The sequence below is a fragment of the Leucopleurus acutus genome (genome assembly GCF_964270905.1).
Source record: "Leucopleurus acutus genome assembly, chromosome: 1".
Lineage (NCBI taxonomy): Eukaryota > Metazoa > Chordata > Mammalia > Artiodactyla > Delphinidae > Leucopleurus > Leucopleurus acutus.
Genome location: NC_139142.1, coordinates 188,037,802 through 188,057,221, shown reverse-complemented (window position 1 = coordinate 188,057,221; position 19,420 = coordinate 188,037,802). Strand labels below are relative to the sequence as shown.

General features: G+C 37.0%; 1 protein-coding gene across 1 annotated transcript in view; it reads right to left on the bottom strand.

The window, feature by feature from the left end:
- Positions 1 to 19,420, bottom strand: part of MALRD1 (MAM and LDL receptor class A domain containing 1) — a gene marked incomplete at both ends in the record, with an annotated part of 584,975 nt that overhangs the window by 521,691 nt on the left and 43,864 nt on the right. Inside the window, 4 exons of the mRNA XM_082854883.1 lie at positions 1,122 to 1,288; positions 4,839 to 4,985; positions 5,655 to 5,756; positions 17,677 to 17,773. Of these exons, the coding sequence (XP_082711009.1) occupies positions 1,122 to 1,288; positions 4,839 to 4,985; positions 5,655 to 5,756; positions 17,677 to 17,773 (513 nt within the window). The remainder of the gene's footprint in view (positions 1 to 1,121; positions 1,289 to 4,838; positions 4,986 to 5,654; positions 5,757 to 17,676; positions 17,774 to 19,420) is intronic.

Genomic DNA, 19,420 nt, shown 5'->3' with positions numbered 1-19,420 from the left:
TATGATAGAACTCAGGAGAAAAGGGGAATGCCTCTTGAATGTTCAAGTATCTTGGTAATAAGCAGTCTGATACTTGAGGATTAATTATGAAGTCACTGCAAACTTCAGAAAAGAATAGAAGAAAATGCTGTTGGCAGATGGTTAGTGGCATTTGTTAAATACAGATGACAAACTTTTGTTGAATAATCAGTCTGGCTGACGTCACGCAGAAGTTTCAACTGGATTTATCCAAAGTATTCCTGAGCCCAAGGAAACTACTTGCTTAGATATTTTTACTGTCTTTCTTTTCCAATGTCAGAATTCCTGCAATTATTGTCAAATGTTTCCCATTTGTAGAATAACTGCTGTTTACCCCTATGATTTTTTTCCTCCTACCTATAAATAAATTCTTCTTCACAATAGAAGTTCTTAAAGTGTCTCAAGTGTTTTCCCAATTGTAGAGAATTGTTTTCAGTTAGTTAGGTTAAAAAAAAAAAAGGGATTTGCTTATTCACTAGCATTACCACTACAACTTTCACTCTGCCCAGCACACCATTTTTTTTTAATTTATATGACTCATTTGGCTGTATTTAATCAGCAATTACCAATCTTTTAAAACTGTATCTACTGTACCAGAACAAGTAATTTGCTTCCATCATATTTACAGCTTTAAGTATACAGAGATCAAAAATCCAGAACAGATCACATCAGAGCTTCAGTATAGAGTTAATAATACAGAATCCCAAATATATTATTACACCATAGTGTTTAATATATTTTCATGCATTTTACCAATTTTATGAAATATTTTGCAAACTACCACAGTGTACATGACAATATCTCCTAAACCAGCTTCTTAATACTTCTTTTTAAACGTATACCAATTAAACAACATTTGTGTTATTGTATAGCGCAGGGAACTACATTCAATATCCTGCAATAAACCATAATGGAAAAGAAAAAAACAAATTACCCCTCAGAAGCAAAAAAAAAAAAAAAAAAAAAAAAAAAATTAAAGGTATCCCAAATAAAGTCAAGATAAGGAATAGCCTACATGCAACTGAGAAATGGAAACAAAAGTTGCCAAGAATAGAAATTTCATTTATTCAATGAATTTGAAATTAATGCAAGTTTCTTCTCACCTTTTTATTATACAGTCCTACTCTCAGAACACTGTTTTCCATAGAGTAATAGAATTGAAGATGACAGCTCTTGCCCAAGCAGTGACACACAGAGCTATTTAGATAAGCCCTGCTGTCCAAATGGTTAAGAGTAGAAGCATGCTTAGCCCCTACCCATATATAGTAACCTGAAAAATAAAGGGGAAAAAACGCAACTTAGAAAAAATTAGCTGCTTTCTGTTTGAACAAAATTATTGTATTACTTTTCCAAATCAAGCTCGAAACACAAATATTTTATTTAAAAGAATACGATGTTTTTAAAAGATTGCATCAACTACAAATTACAGATTTTCGTTTCCATATTTGATTTCTAAAATGCATTGTAATCTCCTCCTAATTCCTAAAATCAGAGTTTGACAATACCTTCAATAAGAAAATTCAATATTCTTATAAAAAGCAATCTACTGAGATAAAAATCTCTGTGCCACCAAACGATCATTCTTTTGAATATAACAATGCAATCTTTCTTTAGTCAAAAATTCCTCATCTTTCTTCCCAGAATTATTTTCCCTTTTGATTATTTTTTCTATTCTTCACAGAAAACCTTTTTATCTTTTAAGGGAATATAATTTAAACTGCCCTCTTTCTTACCAAACTACATGGAAGCATCATATACTTACAGTCCTACTAAACTACACATATGGATTGTATAGTACATAAAAATACTGTCAATCAATTTTTTCCATCTGATTCTTAAAACCAATTTGGATTGCTTTTGAACTCAATAATATATACAATACAGAGATACAAAGATATTTCTATGTTTTATAACTTCAATTTTCAAAGATAAAGTCTTTCAAATGTTTTATTTCTTTGTAAGAGAGCAAATATCCCTGCAACATCTAAAAACTTTGAACTTAAATTCAGTGAAATTTATTTACTAGACATGTTAGCCTTTAATCAAACTAGTATATAGTAAGTTAATACTTTTCCTCTGACCTATACGTAAGGAAATGATAAATAAAATAAAAACACATTTTTACAAAAGCAGAGACAGATTAAACAAGATAAAACATCTCAAAAGATAAGGAAAAAATAGATATGCCAAGTGATGAGCAGGGCTGAAACCACAGAACTCTTGGATGTTGGGACCAGAAGCAGGCTGTAGTAGCTAGAATTTTGACTAATTTAAATGTTGCAAAACCCTGGATGAACAGAGTCAAATTCTCTCTATGAGGTCAAAGATTAGGTCTGGAAATCATTCTCGTAAACTGAGGTGGGAAAGATACTTACCCTCACTGTTGTGGGCTATGGCTAAGTGACAGTACGTGCAAAACTCCAAGCATTACCATCAAGTATGAAACCCTATCTGTTACTCAGATAAGGTTCTGGGTTGCTGAGTAATACCACGATAAAACTGCTGAACAAGGAGGTAGGAACAAAGTAGAAGAGGAGGAAAGAGTAACGTGGGTTTAGAAAGAGAACAAATCTACTTGAAAAAAAGCCTGCAAAATTTCCAGTTTCTGGATCACCATGTAAGAAGCTTGGAAGTTGTTATTCCTGTCCACTTAGCAAGAAAATATATGAACAAGCTGAAAATCAACAACTCTTCTTAGACCCCCAGGAAAACTGAGGTCATGGTACAAACCATTGTGCAAGAATTGGTGAGGTAAGCAGATACAGAGAATCACAACTTTCAAGAGCAGAATCCCAAAATTGTATGGGGAAGTACAGGGGTGGAAAAAACTAGATTATGATTGATGAACTGCTGGAGGATCAGTGTGAAAACATTTGCAAGTTAAAAACTCCAGGCAGTCCCATCTTAGGGAGGACCCCACTCTTTTGTGAGTTTTACCTTCAGGAGCCCTACCAGGTTCTCACAGTAAGAATCAGAGAAAAACCCTCTTGTGCCTACAGCTGGGGGAGAGGAAAAGTAGTCATTTTGAAATATACCTGGACTCTCCTGTTATCCTTAATAAGGCTTTCACTCAAGAGAAGCTTTACAACCAGCTAACCGACTGGAGATCCTAACTGGAGAAGTGAGATATCAAATCCAGCAGGTTCTAACCTTCCACACGACAGGAGCAGAATACCCAGATCCAGCCCCCACTGGATCAAAGACTGAGATCCATTCATAGGACTATAGGATGCTTCCCTTCCCCTCACAACTTATCACCACATCAAAAGTGGTCCTGTATGATAACAAGGAAATATTACCAAAAGAACTGCGGGTCTCAGACCTTATTTCAGAAGATATCTTTAGAGAAACCCGAAGACAACAGTGGGACCAAAACAAGAACACTACATGAAATTTTAGTCTCAGACATTAACAGCTACAGCCAACAGTAAACAGAGCCTAAACTCTAGCTGGATAAACATAAAAGCTCACATTAAATACCTATCTACCTTAATTCCTTTTATGCAGTACATTATGCCTGGCTTTCACACACACAAAAATTACAAGGCATACTAAAAGGCAAAAAAAATATATAGTTTGAAGAGAAAGAAGAGACATCAGAACCAGAACCAGACCCAGACCTGGCAGGGATGCTGGAATTATCAGACTGGGATAAATAAGTTAAGAGTTCCAGTGGAAAAAGTAGAAAACATGCAAAAAAGATAATGTAGGCAGAGAGTTGGAAATTCTAGGGAAGAATCAAAAAATGCTAGGGGTAAAAAACAGTATTAACAGAAATGAAAAATGCCTTCAAAGGGCTCATTAGCAGACTTGACTCAGCTGAGGAATGAATCTCTGAGCTTAAGGATATGCCAATAGAAACTTCCAAAACTGAAAAGCAAACAGGAAAAAATAATAATAATAATAACAGTGAAGAAAGGAGTGATTCTATCTAAAAACTCTGGGAAAACTACAAAAGGTGCAACATATGCGTAATGGAAATATGAGAAGAAGAAAGAGAGAAAGGAAGAGAATCAATATTTGAAGTAACAGGGACTGAGAATTTTCATCCAAATTAATGTCAGACAAACCAGAGATCCTGGAAGCTCAGGAAACACCAAGCAGGATAAATATCCAAGAAACTACACCTAAGCACATTACTATATTCAAAACTGCAATCAAAGACAAGCGAAAACCTTGAAATATTCCAGGAAGAAAAAATTCTTACCTATAGAGGAACACAGATAAGAATTGGATCAGACTTCTCTTCCGAACCATGTAAGCAAGAAGAGTGGAGTATAATATTTAAAATATTAAAAGAAGAAAAAAACTCAACCTAGAATTCTATGTCCAGCAAAAATTATCCTTCAAAAATGAAATACAAATAAAGACTTTCTCAGACAAATAAAAATTGAGGGATTTTGTGGCCAGTAGACTTGCAAGTAATGCTAAAAGGCATTCTTCAGTGAGAAGGAAAATGATACAGGTCAGAAACTCAGATCTACATAAAGAAAGGAATAGTATCAGAGAAGGAATAAATGAAAGTAAAATGAAACATTTTATTTTCAACTTGCTTAGTTAATGAAAAAAATAAGTTTGTTCAAAACAGTAATAGTCCTAATGTATTTGATAATGAAATGAAATGAATGACAGTAATAATACGAGGGAAAGAAGGGAAGACTTAGGAGTATTTATTATAATGGGCTTGCACTACCCATGAGGAAGTATAGAGTTATTTGAAAGTAGACTTGGATTAGTTGTAAATGTATTTCACAAACTCTAGAGAAATCACTAAACAAGTTAAAAAGGAAGCATAATCCATATGATTTTTTATTTGCTACCTTCATCATCACTGCTTTGATGCTGTTGAGGTAGAGATTCTAACACAGAAATTTCTCTTGCTTTTGTGCGCATCCAGGAAGTTTGCCCAGCAGATGTTTCTGACACCCAGTCACACATGTCAAAATCAAATCCACAGGCCTGACACACTAAAGAGAGGAGAAAAAGATGTCAGTGGACTATCACAGTCTACTAGAGTGGCTGCTTAACAATGGTTATAGTTGCAATCAAGGCTTAAACACACACACACACACACACACACACACACACACATTCACATCTGGAAATTTTGATTCAGTAAGTCTTAGAGTGCCCTCTACTTTTTAAAAGTTCTTCATTTGATCCAGATGGGCATCCTCCGAATGAGAACCACTGCCGCCAAAAAAAAAAAAAAAAAATGAAGAGATTTCTTTTTCTTGTATCACTGCTGCCACTGTGGTTTTTTAAATGGCATAATATCTGACCTTACCTACTTTATGGAATTCAGTTAACTTAAATAATTTACTATTCACAATCACATTGAAATTTTAAAGAAACATTGTATATAATTCCAAGATCTTTAATGTAATTGTTTTACAAAACAACATTATCTTAAATTGACATATTTACTTCTTTCACTTTTTGAATAAACAACAGACTTGCAATAACACTTCAGCTAAAACCCCAACGATACTCCTGCTAAAACTAAGACATAGATGGCAACAGAGTTTGTCAAGTGAGTATCCCTACTAGTGGTCTGATATTCCTGTTAGGCTTCTGAGTCTCATGGATGGCCTACACACTGACAAGGCAGGCAGACATCTCATCTTAACACTTACACCTCAATCCTTCATCTGTAGAATCAAATCTGCAGAGACTTATATCTGGATGGCATTGTTCCATCTTGGTATTCGATGTTTCTTGACATGGTAAAATTTCATCTGTAAGATTGGCAAGAAGTGAGATGCAGGTGTCACTAGAAAGGATCATGTATTTCTTAAAATGTTAGTATTTGTTCTACAGAGCATGCTCAACCCAACTCCTCTCTATGGCAGCATCATGCCTTAGGGAGACTCATTACACAGACAAAGAGAGATCGATTCAGAGAGAGGAGAGAGAGAAAAAAACAACCATGCCAGTGCTTCTGGATTTTAATCAGATCTCTGTAAATCTCTTAGAGGAAAACATAGGCGGAACATTCTGACATAAATCGCGGCAATATATTTTTGGATCCATCTCTTAAAGGAAATAAAAGCAAAAATAAACAAATGGGATCTAATTAAACTTAAAAGTTTTTGCAAAGCAAAGGAAACGGACAAAATGAAAAGAAAACCTACTGAATGGGAAAAAATATTTGCAAATGATGACTGATAAAGGGTTAATATCCAAAATATATAAAAAGCTCATACAACTCAACATCAAAAAAACAAACAACCTGATTAAAAAATGGACAGAAGAACTGGATAGACATTTTTTTTAAAGAAGAAATGCAGATGGCCAACAGGCACATGAAAAAATGCTCAATATCACTAATTATCAGGGAAATGCAAATCAAAACTGCAATGAGACATCATCTTATACAGTCAGAATGGCTATCATCAGAAAGAACACGAATACCAAATGTTGGCGAGGATGTGGAGAAAAGGGAACCCTCTTGCAGTGTTGGTGGGAATGTAAATGGGTACAGCCACTATGGAGAACAGTATGGAGGTTTCTCACCTTCCTAAATATCTGAGCTTTGAATCTTTTGACATCTTGTTACAGTCATCTACAGACACTGGTGCCCTACCCCTCAATCCCTGATTACTTTACCCGTTGGCTCAGTGTCACTCTTTGTCACTTCAATGTTCACATTCATCTTGCCCTTCAATTTCTCTGTTTTTCTTACTGATGCTCATGAAGGAGAACTGCTGATGTAAAACCACTTCTGCCACCACTCGGCTGAATAGGATCCTAACTAATGGTGATAACACTTCCTCTATCTTAATTATGAGGGGCCCACTCCCCAACCATCACCCCTATCTTTCCACTCACTCCCTCTAGTATCTCTACTGTAAAAAGTTTTTGACAGCATCAGGACCTACAAAGCTAATGGTCCTCCAGTTTTGCAATTCCTTTTATCCTCTCTCATGTCCTCATTTCTTTTCTTACTGGTGTTAGAAAATAGTCATCTGCTGGCTCTTCTCATCCTTCCACAAACTCAGGACAAAAACTCTGACAAGTACAATCCTTCATGTAGTGTAAGTGCCTGACAATTAGCTTTCTTGATTGTAATGTAAGTGCCTGACATCAACCTTTTGATTGCTGAGGCATCCATTTCAAAGACATCCGTCTCTAATAAACACATTGCCCCCTACACACTGGATAAAGAGCCAGTGCGTCCCACCCATGAAGTTCCCCTTTTCAAAAGCCCTTGGTGACCTAGATAACTGAGCACTCGAGTGACCCAGCTTTTCCCTTACTGCACTTTAATTCCCACTTGTATGTTTTAAATTCAACAATAAAAAGTAAAACCGGGAAACCCTAGGCACCCCACCCTCGACCCCAACAAAGGCAGAACCCTAGGTTTACTCTCTCTCCCCACAACCTCGCTGTATGGCCCCTGGATGTGCTGGGTACCCTCCAGGACCTGTAAGAAGCAAACCTTGTTTTTCCAAAGTTCCCTGATGGTTGTTGCAGGGGTGTGTCTCGTAATCATAAGAACCGCAAGGGCTGGACTAGCCACAACATCACAACACTGCCTCTGGTCTGGGAAATGTCTGTGGGGACTCACGACATGTAATCTGGGCCCAGGTGAGCGCCTGAGATTCCTGGCAGATAGCATCACTGTGAATAGGCTGAGACCCACGCGACGCGCTCCACCTGCATCTGTGCAGATGAACGGGAGTGATGGGTCAACACCAAGCTGACTGAAACGACTTCATATCCCTGACTACTCCCTTCATTGCACTGGGGCCATCCCGCTACATCTTCCTAATTCTTTCCTTTTCTTCCATTTCTAGACAACTGTTCAAAACCCTCTACCCACTCCTTAAATCTCCAACTCCTCCTCCCCCTGAGCTAATCATCTTGCTTTGTGTTTCATCGGGAAAATGAGAGAAACCAGAAGAAAACCTCACAAGCCCCACCACCTGCACCGCCACCCACATGCCTTTCCTCTTCTTAACTCTGATCAACCAGTCCTTCTCCTCTCTAGGTCCACTCCTTTCATTTACCCCGGAAATGCATCTCCTCTCCCCTATTCTGCAATCATTCCAGCAATTTCCTCCCCTCTTTTACATCCCACATGCTTTCTTTCCCTTCAGTATACAAGAGGCCACAATTTCACCCATCTTAAGAAAATTAAACCCCCAACTCCCTCCAACTAACTTCTCCAAGTTCTGCCTGTTCTCACTGATTCCAACACCACTTCTTCTCCCCCCATTCTCTCTTGTATCTGTTTCAATGAGGGTTTTTTTTCAAGTTTTTAAAAATAAAGTTAAAATTCATATAACCTAAAATTCACCACTTTAACCATTTAAAAGCACGCAATTTGGTGGCTTTTATACATTCTCAGTGTCATGCAATTATCACCGTTATCTAATTCCAAAACATTTCCATCACTCCAAAATAAAACCCTGTACCCGTGAGCAATCACTCCCATTCTCTCCCCCTCCTCAGCCTCTGGCAACCTCTGATCTGCTTTCTGATGACTTTGCCTATTCCGCACATTTTATAAAATGGATTCACACATTATATAGCTTCTTGTGTTTGACTTTTTTTTTTTTTTGCGGTATGCGGGCCTCTCACTGTTGTGGCCTCTCCCGTTGCGGAGCACAGGCTCCGGACGCGCAGGCCCAGCGGCCATGGCTCACGGGCCCAGCCGCTCCACGTGCATGTGGGATCATCCCGGACCGGGGCACGAACCCGTGTCCCCTGCATCGGCAGGCGGACTCTCAACCACTGCGCCACCAGGGAAGCCCTTGTGTTTGACTTTTTACTTCTCAGATGTTGTCAAGGTTTATTCATGTTGGTGTAACATATATCAGAACTCTATTCCTTTTTTTTTTTTTTTAACCCTTACCACTGCGCTGAAACTACATATATCAAAGTTGACCTCTCCATTGTCAACCTACAATAATATTTAATTTTTCCTTCCCAACATACCTGACATATCAGTAATATTGATATAGTTGATCACTCCCCTTTTACTTGAAATGTTTTCTGCACTGGATCCTGGTACATAATTTTCTCCTGGTTTTCGTCTTAAATGACTAGCGTTTATTCTCGTCTCCTTGGCTGGTTTTCCCTCATCTCGTCGATGTGACACAAGGTGACATTAGCCTTGGATCTCGTCTCTTCTCACAATCTTGTTAATATCACCTAGTCTCATGCCTTTAAAACATTTCCAATGCCAATAACTCATAAAACTATAACTTAGGTCCAGACCTTTCACTGGACCCTGAAATATCCTGTTCCCGACTTGGCCACTTCACTTGGATAACCAACATGCATCTCAAAAGAAATATGTCTGGAACTAGGCATATTTTCTGATTTTCTCAGCCCAAACTTTCTCCTCCCACATTTTTCTCGTCTCAGTCCATGACAACTCCATCCTTCTAGTTCAGGTAAAAAGAGTAGAGTCATGTATGATACGTCTCTTACTTTCAGCAGACATGCCATCCATCAGCAAATCTTTGCTTGATCTATAAAACACATCCGGAATCTCACTACACCGAGGTACTCACTACTGCTACCAATTCTCAGTTAAGGGAACATCATTCTTTCTGGATTATAGATAAAACTTCTTATTTTGCCTCCTTGTCGCTGCCCTTGCCCCATTATTATCTTTCAATATCCTCAAACTACAACAAAATTAAACTACACATCTGGGAAATCCACATTTATTCGGTAATGAAATATCACACGTTTAAATAAAACTTTGAGATAACCAAGTATTTTGTTTGATCTGAATGAAAATATAACTTACTAAAATTTGTGTCATACAGCTAAAACAGTACTTAGAAGGAAATTAGTAAGTATACAAGTTTTCATTAGGAATGAAAAATGATTGACCTCAGATCCTATAATTTAACTATCCATTTACAGAAAGAAGGACAAGAAGAACATATTAAAGCTAAATCAAGCAGCAAGTCGGATCATGTCTCCTCTGCTCAAAATCATCACACGGGCTTCCATCCTACACGAAACGCATGCAAAAGTCCGTTCCATGATCCTCCTCTTACAAACCAGGCTTACTCTTGCTTCAGAACCTTCGCCTTGACACGTGGCTTCCTTCCAATATACACATGGCTTGATCTCTCAACTTTTTTTTTGCTCAGGAAATATGTTCTTCACGTGACCATGCCTGACCACTCTATTTAAAACTTACCTCCCCCTTGCCTGTGGCACCCTTGCCTCAGTTTTCTGGTTTATTGCGCCCATAGCACATAACAGCACTTGGCATAAAGTACATTTTTCTATTTACTTGCTTAGCTTCTTTCTCTTTATGACTAAAATATAAATTCCATAAACTCAGGGATTACCATTTGTTGTTTCACTGCCTCTCCCTCATGTCTAGAAAAATTCTTGACATAACATAGATGTTCAATATATACTTGTTGAATGAATGAATGAATAAGTGACCTAAGACCAATTCAATGACATCTTTTACAACAGCACAGACTCTACATAAATTGTTCACATCTGTATTGGAAATAAAATTGAAGCGATTGGTTGTGAAAATGATTTACGAATAACATCCCTAATCTGGTTTCTCATAATGGAAGCTAACAAATGATGAATATGCAAAGCTTCTTGAACATAAGATCCACTGAAAATAAAACTGCATATGCAATTAAGGGAGTGTGGGCAATAAATGAAACCAAGATTGCACAATAACAATTACCATGAAACAATTAAAACTGTAATTTTTGTAGATTTGTATAATAGCTACAAATCTTCAGCCCCTGGAGCTGCATAATTAAATGTTTGCCATTGTTCAATTAAATGTTGTATATTATCTTTAATTTTTCACTATTTATACAATAACCACAAAAGTACTGTAAACAAAAATAGCAAAATAGTCAATTATAAATTGCGTGGAATTTAAAATTCAGCTTGTATCAGTTGCTATTAAATATCTTCCACCAATATCAACCACTTCTACTACCTTTAGTCCCCCAAACTGGAATTTGCAAGCACAAAAACAATGATATGATGGGGGTTAATAAGTTGTCAATCAACTAATCTCCTGGACAGCTTTTTATTTTAGTGCATTCTATTTCAGAGCTCAAAGCTATTTAAAGATGTCATTTGAGCTATTTAAATAGCTCAAAGCTATTTAATATATTTATATTCATTTTCTCTCCCTCCCCACACCCTCTCTCTTTCATTTTTATATTGCACCACAATCCAGCAGTAGAAAATTACGTTTGGCATTTTAAAATTCTCCATCAATGATGTACAATCAGCAGGATGAAGCTTTGCCAACAATTTCAAAGTCTCTATACCAATGAAGACACATGTGTAGAGCCTGCCATCCTTCAAATCTTATCTTGTACAAACAGGTTATGTGAAATTGGCCACATAACTCAGATGGAAGAGAATGAAGTCCAAGCCTCAAGGCTATTGCAGCAAAAGTTATAACTGACATCCACTTTTGACTCCAGGGGCTTTTGACAATTTCTTTATCAGTTTTCTTAAAACATCAATGAATTTCAGTGAATAGTCATTAGATCTTAAAAGGTAGCTAGAAGTTAATAAGATAAAAAAGGTAACTAGTTAAATAATGCTTATTTAACTGGATAATATATAAGCATTATTCAGGTTCTCATTAAGGAGTAATTTGTGTATTTGGAATGTTTTAAAATGAGACTAAGGCAAAGTCCTGGCAAACCAACCTAAAAATATTCACAGAATATTCATGATATTTGATTATGAGCCCTAACATGCAATCTTTATAAAAATATACAGTAATTTGCTCAAGAAGCAATGTTATTTAAGAATCAGTGATTAAGCACATTCTTATCTAGCCACAGTCACAAACCTGGGTCTTTTTAGACTTTGATAAAGTCTAAACAGGTCTTCCTTTCAATAAATGTATAGTGAATACTCATATCTTGGGAAGGGCAGTAATTAGAAAGATACTGTTTGAAAGTGTGGGAATACTCTGAAAGATTTCTTTAATATTATAAAAAGAATTTAGTTTTATTTTTCATCTTGAAAATATTCAGAAACCACGAAAATACCTATATCTAGCGCTTTTATAAAGAGAGCTGTATTTCTATAGAAAAGAGTAAGTAGAGAGAATCAGTTATGCTTCTTCCCTAAAGATAATACTACACTTAATAATCTATATGGTGGATCACTCATCATCAGAACTTTTCCAATTGTAAAGAGCTACTATTTCTTTTTTAAAAATTATATACAGTAAAATTATACTTTTGGGTATTTATTTCCATGAGATTCGACAAACATAGAGCCATGATCTGCAAATCCATCAATATTTCATTTATTCAGTCAGGGTTGTCCCTAGTTGTTTAGTACCTTGCTCTTATGGGCTGAACTGCACCCGCCACTCCCAATTCATATGTTGAAGTCCAAACCCTCAGCACCTCAGAATGAGACCATATTTGGAGGTATACAGAGGTGATTAAGGTAAAATGAGGTCATATTGGTGGGTTCTAATCCAATATGATTGGTGTCCTTATAAGAAGAGGCATTTAGGACATCGACACACACAGAGAGAAGACTGTGAAGATCCAGAGAGAAGACAGTCATCCACAGGCAAGGAAAGAAGACTCCAAAGAAAGCAAACTTGGTGACACCTTGATCTTGGACTTGCAGTCTCCAGAATCATGAGAAAATGAATTTCTGTTGCTTAAGCCACCCAGCCTGTGGTACTTTTTAAGGTGGTCTTAGAAAACATGCACTGACCCTGGGGTGATTAGGGCAGGTACCTAGTGACCCAGAGTGTGAAAGCCTAAAGTGGCTGGGGTGGGTGCTCTGGATTGGTCGGTTTGCATTTGAAACATACACTGTAAGGCGAGCTGTTTTACTGTCTCTAGGAATTGGCTCACCCTGGAAGAGACAGTCCCTCCAGGGTCAGCAAGACCCCAGACATCAAAGCATCAGAACACGGAAAATAAAAACACAGTAATAGAATTGCTCCCTACTCTCAAAACAAAAAAAAAATTAGAACAAATTTTTGAAAGCACACTGGTTTGAAGAAATAAGAAAATAAAGAAGTCTTGTCAGAAAACCTATATATCTTAGAACCATTTTTATAACCACAATAACCCCCAAAAGACATATTACAGCATTCACTTCCAAGCAGTATTCATTTCCAAGTACTATATTTCGGCTATAAAATGACAAAAACACTATGTTTCTACTAAAATATGGCAAATGCTTGGCCCAGATTAATTCATCCCAGATAAAAAAATCACATTATATAGTTTGAAGACATATCTTTATTTTTGATACTAAAACAAAAACCTAAAAATAATATAATATTTTTTAGCATAAGTGTAAGTACTGCTTTAAACATATTCCCATGATATTTTATTTAAACCTGATTTGTATAGAATGGTGCTGTAGCTTAAAAGAAAGAAGAAGAATTCACACAAAATCCCAAATACTTGATGTTTAGATAATTGCACATATTCTGTATTCAATCAATTATTTATTAAGTACTTGCTCTGCACTCGGGATCCACAAATGAGTAAGACACTTCTAACTTTGCCCTCAAGAAACTCAGCATTTAGTTGTAGAGATAAATTAATACACTGTGTGTGTGTGTGTGTGTGTGTGTGTCTGTACAGGGAGTGGGAGTGGGGGGGGATTTTCTGTAAGAGAAGGCTTCTCAGAAAAGAGACATTGACTCAGTCTGGAAGGATATCTAGTAGCAGAACAGGCCAAAAATTTTTTTCATGAAATAAGAAGAGGGAGCAAGGTTTGAAAAGATACCCAAGAATGAGATAACACTGTGTTGCTGGATTCACAGGTAGTTCTTTTTGGCCAGAATATGGGAATTCTTGGGGAAATTAAGAAGGAAGAAGTTGGGCTGGTGCCTAAGAGCAGGATCCTGGTGAGCTTATGTCATGACAAAAAAATTTCAATTCCATTCTGAAGGCAATGAGACTTACTGATGGATTTAAACAAAATAGAGCTTGGTCACATTTGGAATGTTAGAAAGTACAATCTGGTGGATAGCAGGGAGTAGTGAACAGGGGAGTGAAATAGACTGAAACCGGAATTTTTAACAATCCAAGAGAAAAAAAATGGGGCAAACAAAATCAGAGTTGGGTAAATAATAATGAATAAATAAGTGGAGACAATTTGAGAAATATAAGGACATTCCCTCAATAACGTTTTTAACCAAATTAATGTGGAGATGAGAAAAGGAAAGAAGGATTTAAGGACAGCTCCTTGGCTCCTGAGTGAGACCAAACAGATGCCAACAACTAAAACAGGGAACGCAGGAGAAGGAACAGAATTTGAAAGAAGATTGGAATTTAATTCTAAACATACTGATGTTGAATTTCTGTAGCAAATATATTTGCGCCCTCGACTTATAAACCTGTTCCCCTTGCCTGCCTTTATTACAGAGGCCAAATCTAAATCTTCAGTTTTCTTAGTCTCCCTAGCAACTAAGGTTGTCTGCCTGAAAATCACCTAGCCGATGAATGACATGTCCGAAACTACGTCACTTCCCGTTCCTTCCTTCTTCCCGCCCTGAATGTGAGAGGTTATTCTATGAGCATAAGATGACAAGCCATGAGGGAAATACAAAGGAAATCTGTTAGTCCTTGAATTTAGCAGTATCAGAGTTGAAGAACCTATGCCATGACTGTCTATATCCTCTATTAAGTCATCTAAGCAATCTTTTCTGCTTTCTTGCTTCCAAATGCATACCTAACCCTATTGTCCATTGGAGTAGGATTTTCTGATGGAAATGTCCAGAAGATGTTAGGTTGTATCTGCCTGCTTCCCCTACCTTGATTGTCCCCACCAGGACCGCGCATGAGACTGAAACCACAGACTCTAGTCATCCAGAACCCTGCTCCAGGGCAGTCACGGCCAAGTGCAATAATCAACACGAGACTAGGTCTTGTGGATCCCAAAAGGTTAGTTCTGTTCTTAAACCTAGGATTGCCTGACTTCACAAAAATTTCCGGAGAACATTACTTTAAATGTAGGCTCCATCCTCAGTGATTCCCATCTATCAGGTCTGGAGTGAGTCCCAGAATCTATCACTCTGCTATGTGATTCTGATGGTTAACTAGGTGCAGTCTACCATGATAGCGCCTGAACTTGACTGCAGAGTCTCATTTGAAAATTTACTGCTACTTAACTTTACCACCTCTCACATTCTCACCGTTTACAAAACAGAAGTCCATCCAAGTGCCAGTCCTATCCCATGATGCTTTATCCTTTCTCTCCATTATTCATCCTCACGCTGCTGTGTTTTCCTCCTTCTATTTGAAAAACAAAAAACAAAACCCCTGCACTCTCACCTTCAAAGAGTCAAAGAACACTCTGTGACCTTACCTGAGTCCTGGCTTTCCCCAAAAAGAGACCACTTCCTTTGTAGCTTTCCCAAGGGGAGACCTTCTTTCCCAACGCCCCATAAAACAAAAGGCCTAAAATTAAAATTGTCATCCTTCTAAATCCCCAATGTTGCTTCTATACAATGATTCATTCTTCCATGTTGTAAAAACATCTTGGCCCATGACATCCAACTTATAGCCCTGTGTCATCCATGCAGGAGATCTGATGTCCATATTCACTAAAGACTTCAGTCTTGGATTTCAAAGTCTTCTTCTCTAGGCCCTTTCCTTGTAACCTTGTATAACTTCAATATCCATGTAAAAGGCCTGCCCAATAATTTAGCTTTAAAGTTCATGTCTCATCTTCAGTAAGCTTTATTTCTACACCAACTCAAAATAATACGGTGATAACACTATCTAGAACTATTCTTAGAAATTGTAGACTCCAATATATTTCTATGTGACCACAACTTTTCCTTGAATGTGCAACTTTCTGATGCTCTCACTCCCACTACTATTGCTTTTTTAAAAAACATTCTATAGTGATTTTAAGGAGTTCTTTTAAGTGCTTACTAAAAATCTGGCATTCGTCTTCTGAGTAATTATTATAGCCCATCTACACCAGCCTCTGTCCCAGTGTATGGATCATGGGTAATTAGGGAAATGGCTTTGGTTCCCAGAGCCAAAGATGAAGAGTAAGTTCATGTCTGAAATGATAGCAGAGTCCTATTACAAGCGATCTCAAGTCCCAAGCACACCCCACGCATTCTCCTGTGTAAATCTGTAACGTAAACAAAGTTTCAAGGGCAACAGCCAGTTCCTAACTTCCTGATGGTTCAGAAAGTCCAGCCAATAGCTGATTTCACTGCTTTATTCTCCTTTGAGGGTGATCAGCCAGACTGGGCAATAAATAGAACTATTAGGGATCATTTTGTTTGGCAGTCCTCAATTTCTGCAGCAACTATAAAACTGAGAATATATAAAGACCCTGCTGAAGTGATCAGGGTCAGGGACTAGGTGTCTCATTAAAACTCAAGCATAAGCAGGCTGTGCTCTGGCCTCAGGAACCACCATGCACAGTAAGACAAGAGGAATTATTAGGGGACGTTTGAATGGCAGATCATACTTTGTCTGGAGTTAACAATGTAGTCTACACTGGTAGATTGATTCTCTTCTGATAAATCTAATAAATATTATCTTCTTTTAGTGAAAAGGCACTGATGTTTATACTTAAATTATTTACTTCTAGGAATGGGTGGAGGTTATAGTCTATTCCTTTAAAGTTCTCCATTTCAATTTACCTATGTTTCAATTCATCCTATCATGATTTCTTACTAACATATACTGAGAACTGACAGTACAAAGATGAAAGAGATCTTTATGTGTTCCAGTGTTTAGAAGGTGCTGTCATCAGCTCCTGTAAAACCTTATCTTGGTTTGAGTGGCAAAAGACACATACCTGTAAGCTCTTATCATAACAGCAGGAGTGCTTTTTAAACATCAAAGCGCAATACAAACACCCTTTATCAAGTTTCCTTGATTTCTCTTAGGGAGACCAATCCATCTCTTCTGTTACTGGAATATTTTTTACCACGACTACCATATCTTTGTACAAAATTAGAACTGGGAATCCTCTCTACAAAATAGCTATCTGTATTCTACTATATCATAATAAAATTTCAAAAGGAAAAATATCTATCAAATATCTATAATATATATCTGAACATGTATAGTTACTGCTTATTAGACTAAGTTAATTTTATCATTACCAATTTATATTTTAAACATTGAACATTTCTATTGAGAACAATGTGACTGGTGAATTGAATATTATACAGTTAATATAATCAAGGGACCGCTATGGATGACTTTTTAGATCTGTGTGGTTTATTGATCTAGTTGTTTCAGTCTAAATAGAAAATAGATTATAATTAATATATTTCTCCATTTGTGTCTTTCAGTGGCATAGTCAAATTGATTCTCCAAGAAGATAATTTCAAGTCTATGGAGGCCAGTTTTCTCCCGATCTCCTAGAAGGCATAGAGTTCGCTGGGTAAGATTTAACTAAACAGTGTAAACATGGCTACAAGGTTCCAAATCTGAGACTAAATTACACCTTTCAGCTCTTCACAGCCTCAGCAGTGAAAAATACCCTGCCTTCACCTCTAGCATAAATCTAGTCATTGTTACACAGTGTATTAGAACAATGGGAAACAGATCACTCAAAAGCATTAAGTAAAAATAAAGAGCAGATCAAAGTCATTATACAATAGTTAAACTGCACTGCATTTATTATACAATAAGGATCAAAATAAGGAAAAGTTCTTACCATTTGCAGGCAGGCAGCCTGAGCTGAAGGATATATCATCAATAGCTATGACTTCATCCTGTTCATGAGTTGAAATCATCTGGCCTTCAAAAACAACCTGGATAAGAAAAATGAAATAAAACAAAAACAAAGAGCAAGGAACATGATTACCTGACAGTCTTATAGCACAGAGCCTACAAATAAGAAACATGTCACTTCCTAGAAGCACTTGGGTGACCATACCAATTCCAAGTGGAAAGAGATCTAAACGTACATTTTGAAGAACAAGAAAATGTACAGTCATCTCTATCCCACATGTCTAGGTTAGGTAACATGTTTGTGAAATGAAGCAACAGTCACCTGGTTTCTGCCCCATATCATCTCCTAAGTTTGGTTCCTATGCATTCATACTATTTAGTATTTACCAGTTCTTGGACCCATGCTCCATCTTGAACTCTTGATTCTTGGCATCTTTCATCTGTGCTTCACTTCCACCTCTGGTTCTCTGAATTTTACTCACAGTCCTACCTTGGATGTCCTTGTGGTATCCTCCCGCACATTTTCTGCCATTATCTAGACACAGCTTGGGACACTGACTGGAAATCATTGTTCAGTGACTTATTGTTAAAATGACTGAATGTTATATTGTGATGTGAAGCCAGCCCAGTCTCCACCAGCAAATACTCTGGTATAATGAATCTGAGAAACTTGGAAAGATCAAGTAATCCTAATTACTTAAATCAATAGAAAATTGGTGTGTTGGTGGAAAGTATTATCCCACTTTCACTAATGAATACCAATGATGTGTGAGGCTTAATTCATGGATGCATTAAACTTGTGTGCATTGCTCAGCCTTGTTCATAATATAAACATTTTATTATGCCAAAACATCATACTGCTTCTTAGCTTAACAGATCGTCTGCATTTTTCTGTGCTGCATTCTCTTTTGTTTCTGTACAAGATGTACTAATACATTTCTTTTGAACCAGATGCTATCTACTAGTCTATTAAAAATATAAGAAACATCCATAATGTGTCCAGCAAACCATCAATATATAGCCCTCAGAAAGTCATCTCCTCTTCACATAAAACAGAATAACCATGTGACTAATTATAAGTCAGGACCATGCTGGGAAAGGTCTATCAAATTTTGTTACATAGGGGTAGTTTCATATGAGGCCAATATAGCACAGTGACTAAAGTGTATATTTGGAACCAGACTCCTTGAATTCAGATCCCAGATACACCACTTCATAGCAAGAAGACCTCGGAGAAGGTACTTAATATCTCTGTGCCTCAGTTTTCTTTGTAAAAAGGTACTGATAAAAATAATAAGTTATTACCTATATGATAAGGTTTATGTAAGGATTAATGAGTTATTACATGTACAATTGCACTTGGCCTATACTTGGCATTAGTGTTAGCTATTATTATAACATAGTTATTAAAATATTTAAGCTACTGGATGAATAGTGTTTACCAATAAAAAAAAAATCTATTCTCTACAGATTAACTTTATTCTTCTTGAAAGCTTTCTCACATAGATATGTTCCCTAGTTCTTGCCAAATTAAGCATATACCTGTAGCAGCCACATTTAAAGAGAGAAGTGGAAATAAGTCTTAACTAATCACCAGTCTCTTCTTTTTTCCGCTACACCCTTCCTGAAAACCCATTCATCCTCAGGGCTTTAACTGTCACTCAGGCTGATGACAAATTTACATCAGGAATGTCAACCTCTCTCTTGAGTGCTCCTCCCACATCTCC